The 22,499-nt window shown below is 33.8% G+C and overlaps 1 protein-coding gene and 1 pseudogene across 4 annotated transcripts in view; both read left to right on the plus strand.

Moving 5' to 3' along the window:
• UBR1 (ubiquitin protein ligase E3 component n-recognin 1) overlaps positions 1-22,499 on the plus strand; it is a 159,061-nt gene that overhangs the window by 93,192 nt on the left and 43,370 nt on the right. For all 4 annotated transcript variants that reach the window (XM_024732407.1, XM_024732408.1, XM_024732409.1 and 1 more), the window contains 13 exons: positions 956-1,019; positions 3,196-3,320; positions 5,575-5,627; positions 6,727-6,829; positions 7,690-7,738; positions 8,132-8,286; positions 9,800-9,899; positions 10,846-10,955; positions 13,896-13,982; positions 15,155-15,336; positions 19,355-19,560; positions 21,177-21,270; positions 22,039-22,188. In XM_024732407.1, coding sequence (XP_024588175.1) covers positions 956-1,019; positions 3,196-3,320; positions 5,575-5,627; positions 6,727-6,829; positions 7,690-7,738; positions 8,132-8,286; positions 9,800-9,899; positions 10,846-10,955; positions 13,896-13,982; positions 15,155-15,336; positions 19,355-19,560; positions 21,177-21,270; positions 22,039-22,188 — 1,478 coding nt within the window. The remainder of the gene's footprint in view (positions 1-955; positions 1,020-3,195; positions 3,321-5,574; positions 5,628-6,726; positions 6,830-7,689; positions 7,739-8,131; positions 8,287-9,799; positions 9,900-10,845; positions 10,956-13,895; positions 13,983-15,154; positions 15,337-19,354; positions 19,561-21,176; positions 21,271-22,038; positions 22,189-22,499) is intronic.
• Positions 12,889-13,298, plus strand: LOC112391258 (60S ribosomal protein L32 pseudogene; annotated as a pseudogene).

Below are 22,499 nucleotides of genomic sequence, written 5' to 3' on the forward strand. Positions count from 1 at the left end.
TTCTTATGACTCTGAATACATATTGTCAAATTGCTCTCAGAAAAGTAACTCCAATTTAAGCTCTCTCTAGCAGTATGTACATCTGTAATGGTACTGATATTTTTAATCATTGTTGGTCTAATACATGAAAGATGGTGTTTAATTTTCATTTGCAGTTCTTTAATTATCAGTGAGGTTGACCATGTTTTCATGATTATTGACCTTTATTTTCCTTTTTGGTAGTGAATTATCTGTTCCTGTCCTTCACCCTTTTCCTGTTTTTTGTAAAAGTTCCTTATTTAGTAAAGATATTAATTCTTTACTTGTATTTGTTATCAATAAGTTTTTTATGGTTTATATTTTGTCTCTGGAGTTTTGTGACATCTTCATTGTTTTAATACTTGATACCAGTTTATAAAGTAACCTTTGACTACTTTGAATTTATGAATTACATTATTTTATTCTTCAAATTAGAAGTCACTTGCAACAGACCAAAGGATAGGCTATAAAATACAAAGCTAATTTTTAGTCATGTTTTTATACTCAGTGAAAATGAATATCTCATTTACTGTAGTATTTAAATAACAGGTGTGTTAGGGAAGGGAACTCTCACCATAAATGTTAGTTACCTATTTGAAGACACTGTCTCACCAACCCAGATAAGAAGGAAGCCAATAATAGAGGAAAAGTTAAAGATTAGAATTCTTTTGTTGACTGAAGACTAGATGGGAAATAATGATAATAAAAACAGTAATAATATTTAACAATTGTTATTGAGTTCTTACTTCGTGCCAAGTATTGTGAACCTTGTTGAATTTGATGTCAAAAAAGGGAATTATTCACCTCATAATTCTCTGTTGCTGTGGTCCGAAAGAAAATACTGGATCAGTTGGACTATCTGATCCAGAAAAAAATGTATGTTTTATGGAGGTTTTTGGTTCTTAAGTAACTAATTTTTTCTTTTACAATTCTATAGGATTTGATTAAACAATATAATACCTTAATAGAAGAAATGCTTCAAGTCCTCATCTATATTGTGGGTAAGATTAAAACATGTTTTGAAATAGAACATGAGTTACTTTTTAGAGAGAACATTAATAAGAACTGTAAGTTATTTTGTTCTTCTCCCAAATACAGCAGAGAATATTAGAGATTAATGTGACTAATGTGATTGATATGTTTAGGAACTCACCTTTTAAAAAACACAGCTATTACATCTTCATTTTTCAATACCGATTTGTAATTGTTTGGACTTATTTGTAGAGATCTGGGATATAATTATCCTAGTTAGAAAAGTAAATGTAAAATAACTATGTCGAGTGCTAAAAATTTTATGTGTGTGTGTATATATATATATATATATATATATAATTTCAATGTAACATTCGTCTAAGTAAGATATATTTTCATCAAGTCATTCTGTTAAATTACTTTGTGCAAATATTGGCCATACTTCTACTTTTGTATATTCTATATTATAGTCTCTGTTGATCTTACCAGCTAAGTAAAAGTTTTTGACTTCTCATTCTGGTTCTTATTTCTTACTGTACTGCAGGAGACACTGCTTTGTATTAATACTTCCTAGTGAGGTTTCTAGCCATTAGCCAAATCTGAAAACCTGGGTTCATTTTATTTGTTTATCAGGGAGCTAGTTGCTGGGCTAGCTGCTTGTCTCAGCAGGAAGTGTGATAAACCGTCATTGCTAAGTGAGATTGCTAAATCTTCCAGGCACTAACTCTTCTGGAATAACTCCAGAGTATTCCATAGGAAACTGCTGAAAAAAATGGACAAATTAAAAATGTATAGAAGATTTTTAAGTTGGTGACATACTTTATTAAATTACAAAGACTTGAGGGGAATTTTTGTATTTGTTCTTGGAATACTATATGAAGAATTTCTAATACTGCTTATTAATGCTATATATTAAAATTGCTAATATATTTTTGCTGTTTTATATTTTACTATTTTATTATTGCTAGTATTATTTTGCTGTTATTTTGTTTACCCAAATTCATTGGGTATTTCCTTCTATGTGATTTGATTTTTAGTTAATATTTGCTGCATTCCTGAGTATAAGTTTATTACCTTTAGGAGTCATCATTTTTAAAAGTGTGTGTGTTTGTGTGTGTGTGTAAAATCTCTGATCATATTAAGATTAATATAATCTCTGATTATATTATATTAATTAAGAAAACATTAAGAAGTAGCAAAAGATTTGGATTAGGAATCAGAAGATCTAGAGTTGACCTCACTATAAACTATCAAAAGAGTGTGCCATTTACATTTTTAGGGTCTCAAATTCTTGATTTGTAAAACGTGAAAGTAATCTACATGATCTCTAAGGTTCTTTCTAGCACAAAACTTATAGAGGGTACTGCTTTGGTGGAAAACAATTGAAAATTACAGTGTTTGAAGAGGAGTGAGTCTGTTGGAAGTGAATTAAATTAACAAAATGTCATTCTTTGGCTAATTTGTAGAATTCATCAAATCTCTTAGGCAAAAAATTCCTGTCTTCTAATAATCCTCTTATAGATATCACAGGACTTTGTACTCATGTTGTAGTATTGAAAATCAGTGGTGACATAAGGTCAAATATTTTAAGCCTTCTTGAAGCATTGGGGATTAGATGCTGTTGACACCAGTGAAGTTCCCGTAGTTAATTTAGCTATTTTCTCTCCCCATTTGGCAGTTTATCGAGATGAAAAGTGGAAACCTGATCATGTGGGCATGTTAGCAACACCATCCATTCCTGATACATATTACTATTTTGTCATTTAACCCATAAAGATATTTTTAAGTATTTTGTTTTTTAGTTTTCACTTTGTTCTTTCTTAAATAACAAGTAGAGACAACATTGAGGAAATCTTGAAAGAAAAGCTATTGTTCCATGATGGCCACTACTTATTCAATGCTATCTTCCTTGTTTTCTGGGTTAGAGACCATGCTAATTTAATCGAGGGGCCTTGTTTATAATGTGTGAGTATGTGTATGTATATGTGTGTGTGTGTTTAAGTTAAGAGAAGGCCTGTGTTCTTCAGATCTCTTCATTTTTCTTCCTCTTTTAGCAAAGAGACTCTTGTTCAGATTTAGGAACATGTCCAAATAATTATTGGTTACTATCTCATAGATTTGATTTAATGCAGTGTTCTTGATGGGAAGAGATTTAAATGGAAAGCAATTAATTGTTTTACTTTTTCTTTTCATTGTTTGTATTAGGAGAGCGTTATGTCCCTGGAGTGGGAAATGTGACCAAAGAAGAGGTCACAATGAGAGAAATTATTCACTTGCTTTGTATTGAACCCATGCCACACAGTGCCATTGCCAAAAATTTACCTGAGAATGTAAGTCCAGTTTTGTTTTTCACTCCATTCACCTCAAGATGGGATAGTTTTTTCTTTTTCTTTAATTGGAAGCCACTCGAAGTTTTTGGAAAATCTGTTTAGGAAATTTTCAGATATAAAACTCTCACCATTAATTTTTTTGTGGTATAAGCTTTAATTCTGGGCTTTTGGGCATTAGGAAACATTTTAGAGACATTCTGTTTAGAAAACATTTTAGAGCAGGAAACTCTTTGCTTTTTTGTTTTACTTTAACATAAATTTTCTCCAGAGGAAAAGGGGACTTCCTGAAATGCTGAGACTATTTGGGTGGTGTGTTAGTCTGGGTCTTCTGAGAAGCAGATGTCAAGACAAAAGATTTAAGATTTAATTAGGAACAATGACTATGAGAGAAATGGTGAGGAAGCTGGGAAAGGCTGGGGGAGCCATCATACTGTGGTGCAAATCTGACTCCAGGTGAAGGAAAGAGGGAAAGAACGTTAGGTAGGACTGTCCTAGACTGCTGGGTAGTCTAATCAAGGCTTGTTGCCTTCCCATGTCTCCCAGAGTGAGTCTGCATTAGTATCTCTGTTCTCTAGCTGGAGGTCTGCAGGGTGCAGTCTCATGGCCGACACAGGTGATATTTATGTTCAGTATTGCTGATATTGAAGTAGTAATCCTAAAGATTATGAGTCATATTTTTCACTCTGAGATTTAATTTTGAATTAGAACAATGATTCTTAAAAGAGATTAGATTTACCTGTACTATCAAGGCTATCCAGAGAAGTAGAATGGAGGTAAGCTTTGACTGTTGGTCATTTTTCTTCCAACATACCTGTATCTTTTTCCAATTTCATTGTTAACTGATTCTCAAACTTTAACCATTTGGCATATCACCTTCATAATATTTGCACATCTGTCTACCAATTTTATAATTATTAATACAGTTTATTTATTTATTATTATTTTTGGCTGTGTTGGGTCTTTGTTGCTGTGCGCGGGCTTTCTCTAGTTGCAGCTAGCGGGGGCTACTCTTCATTGCAGTGCGCAGCCTTCTCATTGTGGTGGCTTCTCTTGTTGTGGAACACAGGCTCTAGGCACACGGGCTTCAGTAGTTGTGGTGTGCAGGCTCAGTAGTTGTGGCTCACGGGCTCAGTAGCTGTGACGCACGGGCTTAGTGGCTCCGTGGCATGGGGAATCTTCCTGGACCAGGGATTAAACCCACGTCCCCTGCATTGACAGGCAGATTCTTAACCACTGTGCCACCAGGGAAGTCCCTTATTAATACATTTTAAAATCAACTTACATATTTCCTTAGCATCTTTCTAAGCAATATTACAATGAAATAGTAGGTTTAACATTCTAGATTAATTTTTTCCTAATACATGTTAAGATAAATGAATATTCAGAAATTTAAAAATATATAACTGTGTGCCACCTAAAATAATTTCACATACCAATAATGATATACATTCCGTATTTTGCAAAAAAAAAAAAAAGCTTTAGTGTCTACCCTAAATTTTCACTGCTTATCTCAAGTACGTTTTTAAAGGAGGCTAAATTTAATTTTTGCAACACTATAGGAATCTATGAATTTGCTTTAGTATATTGACTAGGTCCTTATCCTGATTTTAAATGACTTCATTAAAAAAAAATTCCTTATTGGGACTTCCCTAGTGGTCCAGTGGTTAGGACTCCGTCCTTCCACTGCAGGGGCATGGGTTCGATCCCTGGTTGGGGAACTAAGATCCCACATGACGCACGGCATGGCCAAAAAGAAACAAAAAAAAATTCCGAATTCAAGGAAAAATTCAGGCCAGTCAGAAAAAAATAAAATTATTATAATTGCAGAAGCCAGAATATATTTGGACATCTACATATGTGTTTTACTGTAGATCCTATTTATTTTGTTACCTTGGTTTTAGGGATTAGTACAGCATGGGCATGTGCTTAAATGATGTGGGTGATGAACATACTAGATAAAGAAAATAATTTCTTTGAATTACTGGTTGTATGTGTATATATATATGAGGGCAAACTTAGATTAAATTTCTTCCTTAAGCAGTTTATACATACATCTTACCTCTGTTAAGAAATTGGTCGTCCCTCAAAACAAAGCTGATTGGTCTTAGACCTAATTTTTAAATATTGGAAATTGATCTTCTTTTATTGTTCATAAAACACTCAGGAATGCTATTGAAAGTGTATTTCAGTTCACAGTAAGAGAAGATAAAGTCATTACATGAAGGTAAAAATGACAAAAATGTTGTTTCAACAGGAAAATAATGAAACTGGCTTAGAGAATGTCATAAACAAAGTGGCCACATTTAAGTAAGTACTTAATATTTATGCTTATTCTGAAAGTTAGACCAATCTTTGTTCTTGTATTTGGGATACTTTGTAGAAGCTCTGAAGTTCTTTCCTGAACTCCCAAGGACAAAAACAAAGTACAGACAGAATGGGTGATAACAAGGGGCACACTGTAGGCACTTAGTACCTGTATGATGAAGAAATGAGTATTTTTGTCAAGTGAATGAGAAATGTCCATTTGTGATATTAAGTGACTTAAGTAAGCAAAGAAACCTTTCGATAGTCTCTTTCCCATCAATTCTAAGCCATGACTTGGTTTATTAAATTTTTATATTGTTTTCTAATTTTAGACTTTTCTCTGCTAGAATTAAAACATTATTTTGCAATCCTTTGATTCTTTGAGATACAAAAAAATGGAAATAAGGTTTTAAGTGGATTAATTCTTGAAATTAAAAATTGATACTGGTAGTGAATTTTACTGTTATAGTAATATATTTATAGATAAATTGCTAGTTTCAAATAACCTTAAAAATAGAGTGTAGCTTTTTTATGCTCTAATCTTGTTCAATAAAGTATTTCACTCACTTTGATAGACACCAAAAGCTGTTTAATGTGCAGAACAAATATGGTGTGCTCCTTTTGGCCTTAATGCTTTTCCTTATAGTTCTCTGTAGAGGATTCACCACTATATTTTCATTTACAATTCAATTTTCTACAGATATGATATCTTACTACCATTTTATATTTGACCTTAGACAATGCAAGCTGTAGTTGAACAGGAAATCTTGAACAGGCTTCGTTTTTAGCTTCTGAAGCCTTAGGGATTTAGGTAGGGTATGGGGTCAGATCTACATAGTATAAAATAAACTTCTTCAGATTTGTTTAAATTTCATAATTATGAAACACAGCTTAGCTGTTACCAGGACTTTGAGCTTACAGTGTAGGTTTTTAGTTTTACTCTTGAAGTGAAATTTGTCATTTCAGTTTAAGCAAGTTGAATGAGATAAGGCTGATTTCTTCTCTTGATTTTGACTTTTAGATTAACTTTTAGGTTCTTATTTTGTCTTACTCTATACTTCAAGAGCACTGCAGTTCACCTCTGTATTTTCTATCGTTTTAGGAAACCAGGTGTATCAGGACATGGAGTTTATGAGCTGAAAGATGAATCATTGAAAGACTTCAATATGTACTTTTATCATTACTCGAAAACACAACATAGCAAGGTAGGAAAAGTTATCCTCTTCAGTAAATAGCCTAAAATGCTTTATGCTTTCCAACTCCATAGAAAATTGCCTGGTTTTTCTGTAGTTTCATACTGGTTTTCATTATTAGAGCTCATTATCTTACCCAAGAAATTAAAATTGAATCAGTAATGTTACCTAGTTCGTAGGAAATACTCAGATTTTCCTGATTATACCAAAAATATTCTTTTAGTTGTGTTAGGGGTAGGAGGATTCAATCAAGGATCATGCACTTTATTTGGTGTCATGTTGCTATAGTCTCCTTTAATTTGGAATAATCTTTTTGCCTTTTTTTGTCTTTCATAACATTGACATTTCTGTAGAGTATAGGCTAGTTGTCTTTTAGAATATCCTATATTCTGGATATGTCTGATTGTATTCTTGTGAGTAGATTCAAGTTAAACATCTTAGGGCAAAAATACTATATAAGTGATATATTGCATCACATCAGTAGGCACATATAATGTCCGTTTGTCCCATTAAGGGTTGATGTTAAGTTAGATCACTTAGTTAAGGTAATATCTGGCTTTGTCCTTATAAACTGAATAATTTCCAGTTTGTCGTACAATGCCCTGTATATAATAGACACTAGGTAAATACTGTTGACTGAAAGAATGGGGACTAAATTAGTGATGAAGATTATTACCCATCTATTTTGCAGTGGTTTTCCCTGGGACAACCATTTTGTTTCTGGAATAAGGTAGCATTTGAATACATATTTCAGTATATAAAGTATTTTGGTAGGTTTGTGAATCTTTCCTGCCTGCTTCAAAGTACCCCATTTGTTTCATACTTGTCAAGTGGTGTATTTTAAGATAGACTTTTTTTTTAAATATATATAGGCTGAACATATGCAGAAGAAAAGGAGAAAACAGGAAAACAAAGATGAAGGTAAAAAATGAGACACTGAATTGACTCATTTTGACTATATGCTGTGATTTTGTATCAGCAAAGCATATAGTGTTTTGTTTTTGTTGTTTTTTGAGAGTGGGCAACTAATGGAAGTGCAAAGAACCCTTTGTTTCTTGCTCACATATTAAGATATAGCCTACATCAGTGGTGATAGAACTTTAAATTTATAACAAATGGAGTTTATTTTGGGTGACTTACATAGTGACTTATTTCCCTTGACATTGATGTTTTCAGTGCTTTAAAGGTAACAAAGATCATGTGTTGTTTTGCGTGTAATATATAATTCTGACATTTGCAATTTAGCATGAAGGATAACCCAAATAAAATTGTACCTATTTGTCTCTCCTGACATTGATCTCCTACCCACTTTAGCATTACCACCACCTCCTCCTCCTGAATTCTGCCCTGCTTTCAGCAAAGCAGTTAACCTTCTCAATTGTGATATCATGATGTACATTCTCAGGACCATATTTGAGCAGGCAGTAGACCCAGATTCTAACTTGTGGACCGAAGGGATGCTCCAGATGGTATGTATACCGAAAATATTTTCTCTATTTCAAATACTTTCTCTACTTCATAGAGTTCTTGGAGGTCTGGAGAAGATCAGTAGTCTAACTTTCTGACTTCATTCAGAACCACAACTAGAGCACCTGAGACCTAAGGGTCATTGAAAACAGCTTAGATGTGGCACAGATTTCCTTGTGACACATTCTCAAGTTTTTAGGATCCTTACTCTTGAGAATCATTTACATTAAAAAAAAAGCAGAGAAAAATTTTTAAAAGGGCTGTTCCTGCTAATAATAAATTGGCATGTCATTATTGTATCATAGTTTTCTGTATTTTTATTTCACATTGTATTATCAGGAGACAGTATAATAAAGATTTGAAGACAGGTTTAGGCTTGAATTTACCTCACTTGGGTTAGCGCACTTCCCATTTAAGGAGCAAAGAGTAATTTCCCCATTGCTAAAATGGGTTTACATATAATTATTTCATAGAGTTGTTATGAGAATTAGCTCATTAAATGGAAGCAGTTATTTTTTTCTTCATACTGTTATGGATAAGTTATTTAATAATGTCACCTTTGGTAGCTGTAATAGGATATTTATTTATCACCTGCCAACTAAATTTCCTTGGCTGTTATTGGTCTGGAGGCTCTAAATGCTATCATACTCTATGTGTATATCACTTTTTTTTTTATAACAGTGGTAAATAAATGCAGTAAAAATTTCAACCCATAGAGATATATTTGAAATCAAAAGTTAAAATTTCTCTCCCTGCCTCCCATCGCCCTACCTAAAGGTTTGTATCATCTGAAAGTCGTTCCACATTAGAGCATATAGGCCTACCTCATGCTTATAGCTGCATATTCCATTATATGGACATCTATGATGCATTTAACTATCTCCTGTTAATAGACATTTAGGTTGTTTTTAGGTCTTTGTATAACAGAGAACACTAAAATGAACATTGTTGTACAAATATCTTTGTACACTTAAGTGAGTGACTCTGTTACACTAATTCCTAGCACTAGGTCTGTACCTTTACATTTTTGATAGATATTGTCTAATTGGCCTCCAAAAATGTTATACTGATTTACTTTCCCATTACCGGTGTGGTGAAGAGTGCCTGCTTCCTAACACCTTTGCCAGCTCTGTATTTTACTAAGCTCTAAAATTTTTGCCATTTTAATAGGTGAAAAATAGATGATCTTGTTTCACTCACATTTCTTTAATTTTAAGTGAACTTGAACCCTTTTTTTTGGCCGTACCATGTGGCTTGCGGGAACTTCCCTGACCAGGGATTGAACCCAGACCACGGCAGTGGAAGCCCAGAATCCTAACCACTAGGCCACCAGGCAACTCCCAAGGTTGAACATTTTTCACATGTGTATATTTCATTTCTTTTTCTGTGAACTGCTTGTTCATGACCTTTGCACATTTTTTACCCATCAGATTGCTTATTTTTTTACCTCCATTTAAAATGTATTTACCTGAAGAAGCACAGTTTTAAAGATCTTGTCCTACTTTCCTTTTTCAGGCGTTTCATATTCTGGCATTGGGCTTACTAGAAGAAAAGCAACAGCTTCAAAAATCTCCCGAAGAAGAAGTGACATTTGACTTTTACCATAAGGCCTCAAGTATGTTTTAGTATCATTTTCAACACAGTTTCAGCTATTTGCCAATTTGTAACAGAAAGTTTAGCTCTGACAGGATTTTAATCTGTTAGTCCTTAAGACGGAAAACTCTGAAATTGTTTTAAGTCTTTTTGTAGCATTTTTAGTTTTTAACATTTTCAATAACACAGGTATGTTTTTTAATCCCCACGGCAGTCCTTTTACTGCATGATCTCACCCCCCTTTTGGGGGTGCTGCATACATTGATGGTTTCTTACTTTCATTCCTTGTCTCAGTATTATCAAATATTTGCTGCTATCTCAACCATAATGTTTACGCCTCCCATCTATGGAAGATATTAATGTTCCTGAATTTAAAATGATTGCGGAAGTCTGAGTGAATGATAATGTGTTTGTTTTGCACAATTTTCAATGTGGAAGAGCAGGATAGGTTTAGATTAGATTTTTCTTAAACGCTACATGATTAAGACAGTTTTTTCAGAGCACATTCTAGGAACATTGATTTATAAGATCAATAAGACAAAAGCATCTCATTTTCTATTTAAACACTATTTTTTAGATTCTTGACTACATCATAAACCTATTCAGTTTATGGATAGGACAGCTCCCACTTCCGTATTTTTGGGAGCTTTGGTTCTCAGTAAGTACTTTTAGACAGTGAGCCAAGTAGAGGGAAGGCAAAAGATATATCATTAAGGGTAGTTTTCACTTAGCAGCCCCAGTGGAACATATACAAGAGAGACCTAAAGTAATTTCGGTTTTTCAAGTTCTTTAATTTAATACTTAATACTTCATGTAATTGTAGATTCTTCCATTGAAAAATTAATGTAGTTAAGGGATTGACTGCAAACGTTGGTTATCAATGTGAATAACATTAACTATAAATTATAATTTATACATAATTATGAAGATATATGTTTATGATATATACTTTTTGTGTTTTAAAAAAGGATTGGGAAGTTCAGCCATGAATGCTCAAAATATACAAATGCTTTTAGAAAAACTCAAGGGAATTCCCCAGTTAGAAGGCCAGAAGGACATGATTACATGGATACTCCAGGTAAAACTGAAAAATAAACTGATCATTATCTTGGTTTAAATATTTAAGAATCTTCTGCTTGCCTTTAAGATTAAACCATAATATTCTCTAATTGTAAAATCATTTACTACTGATTTTCATGATCACTCATAATTTTTCATGTTAGTAATCCTATTTTCCCTATGTTTTAGTGAGGGCTCTTTTTAATAAATTAACATTTATTCGTTTCATTATTCAGTAAATATGTATTGGGTACCTGCTTATGTGCCATGCTCATTTCTAGGCTCTGAAAAAGACAGATAAGGTGCTTGCTATCATGTTGCAAACATTGAGCTACAGACAATAAACAAAAAAATTATCAGAATAATTCAGTAGATGAGTAGGGGTAACTTTAGATGGGTAATCAGAAAAGGCCTCTTTTAGGTGGTAACACTGGAACTAAATGACATGGAGCCAGTCTTATAAGAATCTTGAAAAGTCCTCCAGAATGAGGGAACAGCAATGCGAAAGCTCTAAGGAGGCCAGAAAGAAGGCTAGTGTGACTGGAACATAATGGGGGAGGGATAGAAAGGTAGGCAGCAAGGTCAGAGGCACAGCCGGGGCCAGGTCATATAGGACCTTACAGGTCAGGGGTAAATGGATTATAGGGACGAGAGTAAACACAGGGTAACCATTAGAAGATTATTGCAGTAATCCTGGTGAGAAATGAGCATGACTTCAGCTAGAAAGCAGATGGCAAGAAGCTGGACTGATTCACGTATAATGTGATAGTAGGAGCTATAGAAATTGCTGATACATTAGATGGAAGAAGTGAGAGAAATCAAAATGACTCCTAATTTGGAGTTTGAACTGTTGGGTGGATGGCAGTGCCTTTGGGGAGGAGTGAATGAGGGGTAGGGAGAGAGGTCAGGAATGTTACTTTAATGGAAAACCCTCCAAATGGAAACATGAAGCCAAGGTTATGGAGCTTCCTGTCACTGTATTTATGAAAATATTTTTATGTTATCAGCTAGATATTATGTTGATAATTAGAATATAGGGTGGTTACATCAATTGGGGATCTTTGTACTGATTTGTACTTCAAGCAGTTAGTCCTTTTTATTACTTAATCAGAGACACTCCTTAAACAAGTGTGATATAATTTGATATGTAACTATAAGGTAATGATGTTATCAAGATTCCTCTTGAAGTAAATTTCATGAATATTTACTATTTTTCTTAAACCTACCAATATAATCATTTTAAAATATAAAACAAAAACAAAAGAAGTAAAGTAGATAACTATTCTATAGATTTCACTCATATGTGGAATATTAAATTAATTAAATTAAATAAATGAACAGATAAAACCAAACAAAATCAAGCACATAGATACAGAGAACAGAGTAGTGATTACCAGAGGGAAGGGAGTAGGGAGAGAGTGAAATGGGCTAAGGGGGTCAACTGTATCATAATGGATGGAAACTAAGTTTTTGGTGGTGTGCATGCTGTAGTGTACAGAGATGTAGAAATACAGCATTGTACACATGAAACTTGTATAATGTTATAAACCAATGATACCACAATTTTAAAAAAGTCACTTGAGCCATCAATTAGTCCAACATTTATATCCTATGGACCTGGTGTTATAAATTGGAGTTCAGGTCCTGAAAGTTCATTTTTCCATTACAGTACCAAAGTCCATTGCCAAAATATATAAAAATCACAAATATCTGTTCTTATAAACATTAGATACTTTATCCAAATGGTTAATATAAAGTTTTGTTTTAAGTTCCTTGTGGGAGTTTTTTCCACATAAGACTGAGGCTCTTTCAAAATATAAATACTACAAGTTTTATGGATGTGCTCTCCTATTTCTGAAATCTTCATATTGTTAAAAAGAATGAGATAGCTCTTCCTTGGCACTGCCTGCGGAGGTGGCGGCCGTCTCCTACTTGGCATCGTGGCTACCCTCATGAAGCCCAAGATTGTCAAAAAGAGGACCAAGAAGTTCATCTAGCACCAGTCAGACCAGTATGTCAAAATTAAGTGTAACTGGCAGAAACCCAGAGGTATTGACAGTAGGGTGCTCAGAAGATTCAAGGGCCAGATCTTGATGGGAGCAACAAGAAAACAAAGCACATGCTGCCCAGTGGCTTCCGAAAGTTCCTAGTCCACAACATCGAGGAGCTTGAAGTGCTGCTATGCAACAAATCATACTCTACTGAGACTGCTCACAATGTCTCCTCCAAGAACTGTAAAGCCATTGTAGAGAGAGCAGCCCAGCTGGCCACCAGAGTCACCAATCTTTGTGCCAGGTTGTGCAGTGAAGAAAATGAGTACACAGCTCATGTGCACGTTGTATTTGTGTCAATAAAGCCATAAAACTCAGACAAAAAAAAGAGTAAGATAGATCTGTATAAGCTGTTTTGCAAACACCTCTAAAGATAAATGATGACGTGAAAAAGGAAAGTAGGAAACAGTGTATGTAGTAGGATCGGTTTTTATGAGAATATATGTAAATATAAAGAAATATATATTCTGATTTTTTTCCTGAAAAGAAATACTAATTATCTTTAATTTAGTTGATTTTGGGGAGAGGGACTGGCATCAGGAAGAAAAGGTATCACTTTCCATATTGTATCTTTGTCTTTATATGTCTTTGCACTAAAAATGTTATTTTTAAAAATTTCCATAGCAAAAGCAGAGGTATGCTCACCCCTGCAGACTGATTCAGCTGATTTTTGCTATCTCCAACCTTCTTCTTAGCTGGATTGCTATTTATTATGTATTTGCAGGTATTTCTCTCTCTCTCTCTCTGTGTGTGTGTGTGTGTGTGTGTGTGTGTGTAAATATATATAAATAGCTTAAGTTTAAGTCAAAGACATTTGGAGACATGATGACAAAATCAGTTGAGTGAATTTTTCTGTTCCTGATCAATCTAACCATATCTTTTTTTAACATTTCATCTGTTTTTCACAGATGTTTGACACCGTGAAGCGATTAAGAGAAAAATCTTGTTTAATTGTAGCAACTACATCAGGATCAGAATCTATTAAAAATGATGAGGTAATAACATTATAATGATGATGACGTTCATCTCTGTCTTTGAACTTTACTGGTATAAGGGAGCTGCTTCTTTTTGTGAGAAGGAACCTGTTTATTGTAAGGTATATAAGATATCTACTATTGTTCATTGTGTTTCTGTACCACAGGGATTAGTGGTAGTTGACATACATAGTTATCCAATATAATACATATATTTCACAAAAGTAGAGGAAATTGACGTTCAGAGCAGTGCTGTTGAAAATACCATATTTTATTAATTTTTGAAATATTTTAATGTCTGAAATTGGAATATGTCTTATAATCCATGCCTTATTATTTAATCAGCAGCATTCTTAGTGGAACACAAGATTATGGTGCATCTAAGATTTAATGAAACACAGTAATCTTTAGGTTATGAATTTCCATAATATAACGAATCAGGTTTTGATGATTCTAATCTCAAAATCATTAGAATATTATTACTTGTGGTTATTAACTATCTTTCCTAAAAGAAAAACACTGGACTTAAGTTAAAATAAATAAAAAGACACCAATGCATTTCAGTAATGTTGTTAAAGTTCTCATTCTTAGCAATGTGTTAAGTAGTAACTGTTAGACATCAAGTTGTCTTTAAATTGATTAAATGTCAGTGGTTAAATGATTGACAAATGATTCAAAATTATTATTATTATTATTTTTTTTTTTTTGCGGTACGCGGGCCTCTCACTGCTGTGGCCTCTCCTGTTGCGGAGCACAGGCTCCAGACGCGCAGGCTCAGCAGCCATGGCTCACGGGCCCAGCCGCTCCGCGGCATGTGGGATCTTCCCAGACCGGGGTACGAACCCGTGTCCCCTGCATTGGCAGGTGGACTCTCAACCACTGCGCCACCAGGGAAGCCCTCAAAATTATTATTTCATTTAATTTTGTTTCTTAATATACCTGCATTGAATATAAAAAGCAGTTTATTAGATATTTAAGATACTTGGCATTTTAAGTTAAAAAAATGTTTTAATAAGTTAAATTATTGAAGTAACCAATGGAACAATTATTGTAAGATGTGATGGAGCCTGTATGTTAATTTTGACTCATCAGATTGAATCTGAGTTTAATCTAGGAAATTTTGCCTGACTGAACAGTATATGTAAATTTTCACAATGGATCTTACCTAATTTTTCTGGTCTTTCAATACCCAGATTACTCATGATAAAGAAAAAGCAGAACGAAAAAGAAAAGCTGAAGCTGCTAGGCTTCATCGCCAGAAGATCATGGCTCAGATGTCCGCCTTACAGAAGAACTTTATTGAAACTCACAAACTCATGTATGACAGTACGTCAGAAATGTCTGGGAAAGAAGACTCCATTATGGAGGAAGAGAGGTAAAATAAAGCAAAACTAAAAATTAGCAACCCAGTTTCTTGTAGGAAAAATTACATATTCACTTTAAATAATATTTTTTCAAAATGTATTTCAAAGTAAGAGAAATTACACTATTTTTAAGCTAGCAAGGGCACAGTGAAGCCTCTTACTGGATGTAATTTTATGTTGATAAACTGTTCAAGTGCACAATGAAGTTAGTCGGGAACCTTTATGCACAAAAAGGCATGACGATGGAAACAGCAAAGATAGAAATCAGCTCCTGTTATCTTGTACATGCGGACTTCTTTAGGTACACATTTATGTATCAGTTCATATATTCCACATCATTTTTGTGAGTTCTGGTAAAAATGACTGCTGCTATTACAGATTGAAAAAAAACCCTTCACTTGAAAAAGATGGTCCATGTTAATTTTTCCTTTTTTCTAAAAAAGGAAGAAGGCAACGCCTATAGTTTTAGTCATGGAGAGCACATTGGAATGGGAATTAGTAAACCTCGTTTTCTGACTATGACACTATGCTGTGCTCTTGGGGAAATCTGTTAACTTTCTGAGAGTAGTGTTTTGTGGGCTGTTATTTAGATACAGTGAGAAAAGGGAGGAGGCAAAATAATGGTTCTTTGAAAAGCATTCCAATTTAAAATATTGAAAATCCCTTCTATGCTTATTTTTAAAAACAAGCTTTCACTGCTCCTTAAAACAATGTGTGTTGTGGATACTTTTAGGAAATTGTGCTTCTGCAATAACAGTAAACAGTAAACATTATACTTTACATAATATGTCTGTAATCCTGAAGCTGAGTATGCTAACAAAGAACCACAGAGAATACTGACTCTATATCTTAAAGATTAAAATTATGATGGTAAACTATCCTGGGATGACAACAGTAATAAAACTAGAAACTAATACAAAACTTTAAACAACAAGCAGAAGTCCCAACCCTCTTGATATTACCTATGAACAATATAACATTTAGAAAGTAATGAACAAGAGACTACTGTATATTTATTCAAACAAGAGGATGTAAGCAGAAATGTACTCAGAATTAATTAATGGCCCTAGTGCTTTCATAATATATTTTTATTGCCTGATTGATTGTACACATAAAATTGTGTATGTGTTCTCACTGAAAACAATTCACATAACACAGTAAGTCTCCTTTGACCGTCCTCTGCATTCCTGATCTTTCTCCACAGATAACCATTGTGATAATAACTATGGTTCTAGGTGTCTTTCTATGCATTTGTAAACATGTGTACGTGAATAATAATGAGTCTTGTTTTGTGTGTTTTAGTGGCTTTTTAAAATTTTACCATCCTTTTTTGTTTTGTGGGTTGCTTTTTCATTCAGTGTCTTTTAAATCTTTTCATGTCAATACAGATAGACCTTTAGTATAGATTCTACATCATTCTTTATGACTGCTGCATAGTATTCCATAGTATGGATATATAATATTTTATTTATCAGATTTTGGACATTTAAGTTGTTTTTCCCTTGTTTCCCAATTTTCCCATATTACAAACAATGTGTCAGAACATTTTTGTATGTTCCCCCTTGCACAACCCTATAAGTACTTCTCAAGGGTGGAATCTAATAAATGAAAGGGCTGGGTCATAATTATTTAAAATTTTAATAGATACTGCCACATTGCCCTCCAAAGTAGTTTCACCAATTTCTACTCCCAGCAGTGTATGAAGAGTTCCTGTTTCTTTCATTCTCACCAATACTTAAAATTATCAGTACTTGAAAATATTTGGTATAATCAAAATTATAAATTTGTGCCCTGAAATTCCCTGATTGGTTAGTACTACGTTGAGCATCTTTTCTTATAATTATTCACTAGCCTGTTAAATTTTGTCTTCTGAGAATTGCCTCTTATTATCCTTTGCCCATGTCTATTGGATACTTTACTTTTATCTTACTGATTTCTAGAAGTCCTTTAAAATTATGGATATTAAAGTTTGTTTCATGTTTCCCATATGTTGTTCCTGTTTATTTAACATTAATTATGAAATTTTAGCCATAGCAAAGTTTTCAGTGTTGATAAAGACAGATTTGTCAGTCTTTTCGAGTTTTAACTTTTTGTATCTTGTTTAAGAAGGCTTTTCCTATCCCAAAGTCACAAATATATTCTCTTACATGTTTTAAATGTAATTACATTTTTCATTTACATTACATTTACAAATTTACATTTACAAATTACATTTAAAATTTTAATTACAGTTATATTAACACATTTTCCTTCTAAAAATCAAATGTTAGAGATAAAGTTAAAGTTCCATTTGAGTACTGGCCCAAATCCTGCACCCCTTTCTGCCCTTCCTCAGAGATACTCTGGTTATAAGTTTTATGTATATCTTATAAGAATTTTTACTGTGCTATTAGATACAAATATATGTAACCATAGGAATTATATAGTGTCATTCAGCCTTTTGTTTTATTTGCATAAATGTTATTATGCATGTATCATTCTTCAGTTTCCCATTTTCATTTAATATTATGTCTTGGAAATCTGTATATGTATATTCTTACATATAAAACAAGCTCAGGGACTTCCCTGGTGGTCCGGTGGTTAAGACAACGTGCTCACAATAAGGGGGCCTGGGTTCAATCCCTGGTCAGGGAACTAGATCCTGCATGCTGCAACTAAGAGCCTGGATGCTGCAACTAAGACCCAGGGCGGCCAAATAAATAAATAAAATAATAAAAAACCCGAAAAAACCAAGCTTAGCATTCCTCATTCTTGGCATTTGGACAGCAGTTCTTACGCCTAATGAATTGCAGGGCATTTAGCATCTCTGGCCCTTTATCCACTGAAGTGCAGTAGTGCCCCCTAGTCCTTATGATAACCAAAAAGTTAACTTTACTCACATGTTGCTGAACCCCTCCTAAAAAGTAGTAAGTACCACACCTAGCTGAGACCCACCTTTTAAAAACTTCATACTATTCTGTATTATGTAATTTCATGTATACTGATGATAACCATTTAAGTTATTTCCAGTTTGTTGGATGATATATGATATCTCAGAGAGCTTCTTGCATGGATAGCGAGGCAGTATTACACGGCATGGCCTGTGAAGTCAGATCATCTGGGTGAAATCCTGGCCCGGTTACTTCCTAGATGAATCATTAGATAAGTCTCTTACCATCTCTAGGCCTCAGATTCTTCATCTGAAAAATAGAGATAATAATAGTACCTGCCTTATAGGACTGTTGGAAGGATTAAATGAGGTAACATAAAGTATTTGAAACAGTGCCTCACATTACAATTAGTGCTTTGTAAGTATTTGCTCTTATTTATTATTGTACACATTGAATACATCTTATGAATTGCTAAATCATTAAGATGTATATTTTAAATTTTAATAGCTACCAAAGTAGAACAGAAACTTCAATGCCTAATAAGAGGGAATGGATAAAACCATTATGGCACATATAGTGAGAGTACTGTGCAGCCATTTAAAAATAATGTTTCTGAAGCAAATTTCGTGACATGAGAAAACAGCTAAGATATAAGTGAATAAAGCAGGACACAAACCGTATATGTAATGTGATCTTAATTATGTAAAAATGTTATAAATAGAAAGCAGACTGGAAGGACATGTACAAGTCATTATTTCTAGGTTGTGAGAGTATGATGCTTTTTATTTTTTTCTTTATATTTTTCTAGACTTTCCAAAATTTCTTAATAAGTATGTATTACTTTTATAATCAGAAAAAACAGATTCACAGCTTCTTGGTACAGTAAGTTAACTATAATTATAATATGCATTCTACTTTGTAATCTGCTTTTTCTCTTTTTGCACTTATCAACACAGAATGTATTTTCTAGTAAGCAAATTAACTGATAAAAGTCAGAAAAATCAAGGGGGAAGATTTTAAGCTAATATTGCTAAATATAATTTTTATTTTATTTGTTTTATTCTTAAAGTTCTTGCCCTAAAGTTACTTAAAATCTACCAAAATATAAAGACAAGTGACCAAAACATGTGTCCTCATTTCTGGTCGTTTCTCTTGCTAGCACCCCAGCAGTCAGTGACTACTGTAAAATTGCTTTGGGTCCTAAACGGGGTCCGTCTGTTACTGAAAAGGAGGTGCTGACATGCATCCTCTGCCAAGAAGAACAAGAGGTGAAGCTAGAAAATAATGCCATGGTATTATCGGCCTGTGTCCAGAAATCCACCGCCTTAACCCAGCACAGGGGAAAACCCATAGAACTCTCAGGGGGTATGTATTGTTTAATAAATGTCTTTTTGAGCATTTCTTTTCATACTTGTGTAATTAGAAAAAATACTATCTGAAAGAAGTTTGGGAGTGAGATTGTATTTAGCCTTATTTGGTCAGATCACATTTTACCCATTTATAAAATGGACGCTAGATTTTTACATGCCATTTTGGCTCCTTTGTTTTTTAAAATTTTGGTTAACACATGGCCACGTTGCTCATTCTGTCTCTTTCTATCTATCTCCATTTCTTTTTGCTGAACCATTTGAAAGTAGGAATTCATGACATTTCCCTAAATATTCCCTAAATATTTCCACATGCATTTTCTAAAACTAAAGATAATCTGTTATATATCTAGCATACCAGTATAACATTTAAGAAAATTACTAATTCAGTAATATCATCTAATATAAAATCCATATTTGAATTTCCCCAACTGCCCTCAAAATGTCTTTTTTTAGCTAGACTTTTTTTTCCATTTAGGATTCAGACATATTTCCTATGTTGCTTATTTTATGTCTGTTTTAATCTAGAATAGTCACTTGCCTTTTTTTTTTGTTTTTCATGACAAGTGTTTTGAAGAATGCAGGGCAGTTTTCCTGTACAGTGTCTTACATTGTGGATTTGTCTGGTTGTTGCCATGTGGTTAGGTTCTTGTTAAACATTTTCTTGGCTGGAGTACTTATTATGTAATATGTTGTAATTCTTATATCACATCAGGAGTTAGCTGCTTTATTTTTTAAATACCCTTGGAATAATAATAATGATAAAAAAGGTTAACATCTAATGAATACTCACCATGTGCCAGGCACTGGTTAAGTGCTTTATGTGTATGTACTCACTTAATCTTCATAACAGCCCTGTGATTTAGGTACCAGTATTGGCTCCATTTATAGATGAAGAAACTGAGGCACAGAGAAATTAATTAACTTGTCAGAAGCCACAAATTATAAATGGTGAAATCAGATTTTGAACCCCATAGTCTGTGCTCTTAGCCAGTAGATTATATTGCCTCTAAATATCCCTTAAAGTTACCCAGTCAAATCACTTTTAAAATACAAAAGTAAACTGTGCTTGAATCATAGAAAATCGCTTCAACAACCAAGATAATGCAACTTAAAGCCTAATGTTAAAATAAAATGTACATCAAGAATAGAAGTTGTTGGCTTCCCTGGTGGCACAGTGGTTGAGAGTCCACCTGCCGATGCAGGGGACACGGGTTCGTGCCCCGGTCCGGGAACATCCCACATGCCGCAGAGCGGCTGGGCCTGTGAGCCATGGCCGCTGAGCCTGCACATCCGGAGCCTGTGCTCCGCAACAGGAGAGGCCACAACAGTGAGAGGCCCGCGTACCGCAAAAAAAAAAAAAAAAAAAAAAATAGAAGTTGTCATCAATCCATACTAATCACACCTGGAAGTCTAGCTTTATATTTTCCTCTTTTTACTTACTCTTAAGAATATATATACTACTGCCATGATATTGTGACACTTTTATTGGACATTCCTAAGAAAGTTTATGATTAGAATTTTAGACCTGATAACCTCTTTTTTTGTTTGGTTTCTTTTTATGATTGTGGGGCAGATGAATACATACCTCATATTTTTGTCTTTCTGTATCAGAAACCGTGGACCCACTTTTCATGGATTCAGACTTGGCATATGGAACTTACACAGGAAGCTGTGGTCATGTAATGCATGCAGTGTGCTGGCAGAAGTAAGTTGTCCTTCTGACATGTTCTTGAAAGAAGCTAGGAATATTGAAGTTCTCTAAAGGCCACAAAAAGGCATGTTTTCTCGTGTCTTCTTTTTTTCTTATTTGAATAATTGAAGCAGTTTTAATTACTGATTTTGTTTGCATGATACTCATTATAGTATCATCCTTAGAAATTGGTGTGTAAAGTTATCAACTTAAAATTTTCACTGTACTTGCTTTGCACAAGCTAATTAGTCTCTTTTGATCAGTATTTGTATAAAAGAAGTAATAATCTTTATAAAAATCTCATTCCCCTCAAAACATAGAGGGAAAAGTACCTTTGAGATAGAATAGGGGACGTGAAGTTCTAGTTGTATATCTGGAAGAGACAAAAGTTCAGAAATATAATTCCTGCGAAATATTTTGTGTAGGGTTTACCTTTTTGGCATCAGATTAAAATACATAATTTTCCTGTAATAGCCCTTACTACTTCAGTTGGTCATTGGAAACTGAGGGAGGTAGTATCTGTATTGTATCTCCATGCTGTTGAGGCAGGAGACAAGTTATAATTCAGTAAAACTATTTTAAATTTGTTTCTGCCCTGATGTGTCCTCCAGTTTGCCCCCAAAAGAATGGGCATCCTATTTCTTCTATAATTATAATTTGTGTATTTTTGCATGTAGATTCTAAAGATGTTTATTGAGGCAAAAATTCCAGATTTTTTTCAGTTGGATTAGAGCAAAGATACATGTGTAGTTTTGAATGGACCTATGTCTTGGAATTTTGCAGGTATTTTGAAGCTGTACAGCTGAGCTCTCAGCAACGCATTCATGTTGACCTTTTTGACTTAGAGAGTGGAGAATATCTTTGCCCTCTTTGCAAGTCTCTGTGCAATACTGTGATCCCCATTATTCCTTTGCAACCTCAAAGGATAAGCAGGTATATTTTAATTTATGTTTTGGTTAATTTTTTTTAAGTTGTCTTTAATCCTTTTGTTGTGACTGTTTTAATTAGATTACTAGTTCCTTTTTTGCTATTTAATTAATACTTTTTCATTTTATAACTTGTATTTGACTTTAAAAATATGATAAAAGCCCCAGTTTTTGGTTTCTAAAGGAACTGGAACATTCATTTACTCAAGTCTACATGTTTTGCATCTGTCTTCCAACAGCCATTAAAGTAATAGAACTTTGATCTCCGTCATAGCACTCACAGAAGGAAGAAAGTTGCAAAAAAAATCCATTCCTTTC

Source organism: Neophocaena asiaeorientalis, unplaced genomic scaffold, assembly GCF_003031525.2.
Source record: "Neophocaena asiaeorientalis asiaeorientalis breed wild unplaced genomic scaffold, Neophocaena_asiaeorientalis_V1.1 scaffold119, whole genome shotgun sequence".
Classification (NCBI taxonomy): domain Eukaryota; kingdom Metazoa; phylum Chordata; class Mammalia; order Artiodactyla; family Phocoenidae; genus Neophocaena; species Neophocaena asiaeorientalis.